Source organism: Sinocyclocheilus rhinocerous, unplaced genomic scaffold, assembly GCF_001515625.1.
Source record: "Sinocyclocheilus rhinocerous isolate Xijiao unplaced genomic scaffold, SAMN03320098_v1.1 scaffold47, whole genome shotgun sequence".
Classification (NCBI taxonomy): Eukaryota; Metazoa; Chordata; class Actinopteri; order Cypriniformes; family Cyprinidae; genus Sinocyclocheilus; species Sinocyclocheilus rhinocerous.
Window position 1 is genome coordinate 478,161 of NW_015633578.1, and position 4,469 is coordinate 482,629.

Sequence of the window (4,469 nt, forward strand, 5' to 3'; positions counted from 1 at the left end):
ATATTCAACATGTAACATTTATTTATTTATTTTTATTTGTATTTATTTATTTATTTGCTCCTGGCATCAATTAAAATATTCATTTATTTGTTTATCTATTTATCTATCTATCTATCTATCTATCTATCCATTTGTATTTTCCCCCCATTTACTAGCCACTAGCATGTAGGTAATTATTTTTGCATAATTTTGTAACCGAAAAAAAAATTTCAGAATATTATCAATTTTAATAATGATCAAAATAACTAATGTAATGGTGATATATTATCTAGCAATTTTCAACAACTTATGTACACACGACATTTACTACCTTAAGAGCAAACTCCAACATACTTCCCAAGAAACAAATGACCCACACACCACTCCTCAGACCAGCAACCTTTCCCTTTGACCCAAAAAATAAATTTTGCTGAGTACCAAAGACTCGCTGTACCTCAGAAGCGGAGATGTTGAAGACCTCTGCGATCCTGGCGTAAAGCTCCCTGACGTTGGTGAAGCCGTGAATGCGTCCCGTCGGGCTCCCGTGCGCGAGCTGTGCGTGAAACACCAGTTTGGGCCTCGGACACGGAGGAGGCTCCTGGGGAAGCGGCGGGGCCGACGGGACGGCTCCCTGGTTCTCCTCGTCCCCCGGCGGTCCTTTGGAGTCCTGCGCGTCCGGACTCATGGCCTCTCCGTTCTGCATGGGCTCTGGGTCGCACGTCGTCTTCTCTGACTCCTGCATGGTGAAGAGCGAGGCGTACGCGGCCGTCTGCAGTCGAGTCTGCCGTGTTAAATTAAAGATGAGGGTAGCCAGGCAACGCTGCACAGGTGAGCGGTTTCAGGCCCTGCTTAGTGGAAACCCAAAACCAGTTGAGCTAGAGATCTTATGGGTGACACTGGAGAGCAGGACGAACACCTGAAGTGAAGCGACACGCTGAGAACCTGGAGGCCATCTGTCTGTAGAGCTGGCGGAGAGGACGATCTTCAACGTTTGTGCGTTTGGTCAAATATTTAGCTGATCTAAAGGAGTAGTTCAGCCAAAAATTAACATTTGCGGAAAATGTGCTCACCCTCAGGCCATCCGAGATGAGTTTGTTTCGTCATCAGATTTGGAGAAATGTAGCATTGCATCACTTGCTCACCAATGGATGTGAATGGGTGCCGTCAGAATGACAGCTGATAAAAACATCACAATAATCCACAAGTAATCCACAGCACTCCAGTCCATCAGTTAACATCTGGAGAAGACAAAAGCTGAAACAAATCCAGCATTAAGACATTTTAAACTTGCTTCCGGCTGAAATAGAAATCCATAATCCATAATAACGCTTCCTCCAGTGAAAAAGTGCATCTCCTGTTGTCTCTCACATCAAAATACAGCCACATATGTGTTTAGAGCTGTTTAAACGCTGCTTGATCTGTGCAGATTTCTCTCCTGATTCAGACCAGACCACATTATCATGCGTTATCATGGATTATGGACTCGTATTTTAACCAGAAGCAACAATTTGGTGGATTTGTTTCTTACAAACGCAGTTTTTGGCTTCACAGGATTAATTGAATTACTTATTGGATTGCATGGATTACTTGTGGATTATTGTGGTTTTTATCAACTGTTTGGACTCTCATTCTGACGGCACCCATTCACTGCAGAGCATCCATTGCTGAGACACTGATGCAATGCTACATTTCTTCATTTTTGGGGTAACTTTTCCTTTAACAGCTGAAGAATAGTTTAGCATAAGCAAGAAACTTTCTTGAAGTACTGCATTATGTTTTTGTATAAACATTTAGTGTTTGCTGTATGATTGGCAATATTTGCTGCCTCTTTTTCAACAAAAGCATTGTAGCAAGCAGTAAGTCTTGAAATCAACTGCAGATGGCATTTAAAGCCAATTTTTGACAAACTCCAGTGTGCATTGTAACCTCACAATTATACTGAACAAACTGGGCTCATGAAATGACAGAAGTCTCCATGAGGAACATCCAGAGGTCAGACGAGCTGCGGTCTGATACCAGGAACTGGCTGTGGATCTGATATTTGTCCTGCAGTGGGTACAGTGCCTCCTCTGTTCGGATGGTGAGTGTAACGTGAGCTGCTGTGTCAACTCCTTCCTCCAAATACTGACTGCACACACATTGCTCCCGCTATGTTTTATGCATAAAAGGGCGTATGCGGGTCATGAGATGTCATGTGACGCAGTCATGTGTGCAAAAGCGACGAGATGATCCGGGGAAAATTGTGTTGAAATGGTCATTTCTGCAGCACAGCGTGATTTGATTATGAAATTATGTAGCCGGGGGACTGAAGTATTTCATATGTGTGATTCAAATAAGAGAAATGAAAAAAAAAGATAGATAGATGGATAGTAGGGATGTGCATCTCCATAACTGAGGCCGATGCGATACACATCTCGATGCATAGCCAACGATACGATACATTGAAGATACATATGAAGTAGCTAGCGATGTGATACGATACGATTCACCCCTGTTACGATGCAGTGCGATTTCGATTCAATCCGATTCAACACAATGCGATTCGATGCAATGGAAAAAATATGATCGCATTTATTTATTTGGTTCAGACAGACAGCAAATCATAAATTAACTTATGTATGTGTCTTCTGACTTCTATAACACCTCGAGGCCTGTTTCATAAAACAAGTTTACCAAATAGGCCAGGCTTATTAGATAGAACAGATAGCATTAGAACTTTACAATCTAACATTGCTCTTTAAAGCATTAAAATCACTAAACTAAAAGTTAAAATCACTCAATTAAAACTACATTTTAACTGCTATTAAGCAGTAATTAAGTAGTAAGCTTGGTAATTAGGACTGTATTAGCTTACATTTGATTTACCCATTACAATAGTCCCTTTACAGGCACTGCTATCATAAGAATACACCTATATGTAGGTTTAAAATTCTACAAAAGGCACATTTAATGTCCAACAACAAATATTTGAGCAAAATGCATATTTGACTCAGAATTATTGCTTGTTCACTCGCGTATGCCTCGCTCACTCCTGACAGCAAAATGGATATATTTGCATGACTTTCTAACATTTACAGCGGAAAAATATACTCGTGACATGTCAGTTATGCACTGAGGAAAACACAACGTCTCAAATGCATTAAACAGCACAGATATATTCGCTGTTTGCCATGGTGGATCGATTTGATCCATGATCGACATTAAGGGCTGCTTAAGATTAAGCATCCACAAATTAGGCTAGTTCGATTGTGTGAATTTACACTGTCGTTTATGGAACTGCTTTAGCCCCGATAGATTTGTTAGGTTATTTCAAGTCAGGTTTTGGACTTTAATCCCTGCTTTTTTTTTGTAGTGTTGTTGTGATATGTCATATTCGCGCGCTGCGGTGATGAGAGAACGCGCTTGAGAAACAGTTTCGAGAGGAGAAATCAATCTACATATAAAATATTGGTCACTTTCTAAATAATAAAAGTGTAGCCATCCACTAGTAATTATATATAAATAAATCGTTTTTTACCGATGCAAATATGTTAGAAACGATGCATCGCGATACAAATGCCAACTTGTAGCCGATGCACACTTTTTAAACCGATGCATCGCATCGTTAACTTTTTTTGCCGATGCACCGAGCGAATCGGGGAATCTTTCCATCCCTAATAGATAGTTAGACAGATGTCTCAAATCCATCACTAGTGAACATTTAGACGCGCATGACCTGTTCAAACTCATGATCGTATTAAAACATGTGAGAACAGAGTTAAAAACACTAGGGCGGTCTGTAATACAATCAGTGTATAATCAGCCTTCCACACTAGTTCTCCACCCTGACTTCCTCAGCCTACCACCACGTTGCATGCAGACACGCGTCCTGCCCATAAAAGGGCATGGGCGGAGTCCGAGAGGGAGTGTCGCGCCGTGATTGGGCTCCGCGGCTGATCAGATGCGCGCTGATTGGCCGCCAGCGCTTGGTCCGATTTTGTCTCATTTTGTTAATCAGGCCGCGTTCATGGGACGCCGGATAGAAACCGGATCATCGCATCCTCGTTCAACGGCGTATTTTGTCGGCGTGTGTCGATCTGCGTAGAGGAAGAATGCTGGAAAACAAGAGGGAGAGATTTAAAACGTTTCTGAGAAAGATCGACGAGAGCGCCATATCGCGAATCAAGCATTTAATGAAGGAGAGGTGAGTATAACCGTTATCAGCTGTCGACGTCCGATTATACGCAGCTCATTTACATATGTTAATGTTGTGTTCATATTATAATTACAAGGTCCTAGTGTGTTTGTTTTGATAAGGTTGTGTGATGCGCGTGGTCAGATTGATGATGTTTTATAGCCATAATCCACCCTGTGTGTGTGTGTGAGTGAGAGAGAGAGAGGGTGGGTGGGGGTGTGTGTGTGTGTGTGTGAGAGAGTGAGAGAGAGGGGGGGTGTGTGTGTGTGTGTGTGTGTGTGTGTGTGTGTGTGTGTGTGTGTGTGTGTGTGTGTGT

The 4,469-nt window shown here is 42.0% G+C and overlaps 2 protein-coding genes across 2 annotated transcripts in view; one reads left to right on the plus strand and one right to left on the minus strand.

Moving 5' to 3' along the window:
* Positions 1 to 734, minus strand: part of gipc3 (GIPC PDZ domain containing family, member 3) — an 8,943-nt gene extending 8,209 nt beyond the window's left edge. The window contains exon 1 of the mRNA XM_016558458.1: positions 434 to 734. Within this exon, the coding sequence (XP_016413944.1) occupies positions 434 to 721 (288 nt within the window). The 5' untranslated portion in view covers positions 722 to 734. The remainder of the gene's footprint in view (positions 1 to 433) is intronic.
* A 3,190-nt stretch (positions 735 to 3,924) lies between these two features.
* Positions 3,925 to 4,469, plus strand: part of LOC107744641 (GRAM domain-containing protein 2-like) — a 15,442-nt gene continuing 14,897 nt past the window's right edge. Inside the window, exon 1 of the mRNA XM_016558445.1 lies at positions 3,925 to 4,162. Coding sequence (XP_016413931.1) covers positions 4,071 to 4,162 — 92 coding nt within the window. The 5' untranslated portion in view covers positions 3,925 to 4,070. The remainder of the gene's footprint in view (positions 4,163 to 4,469) is intronic.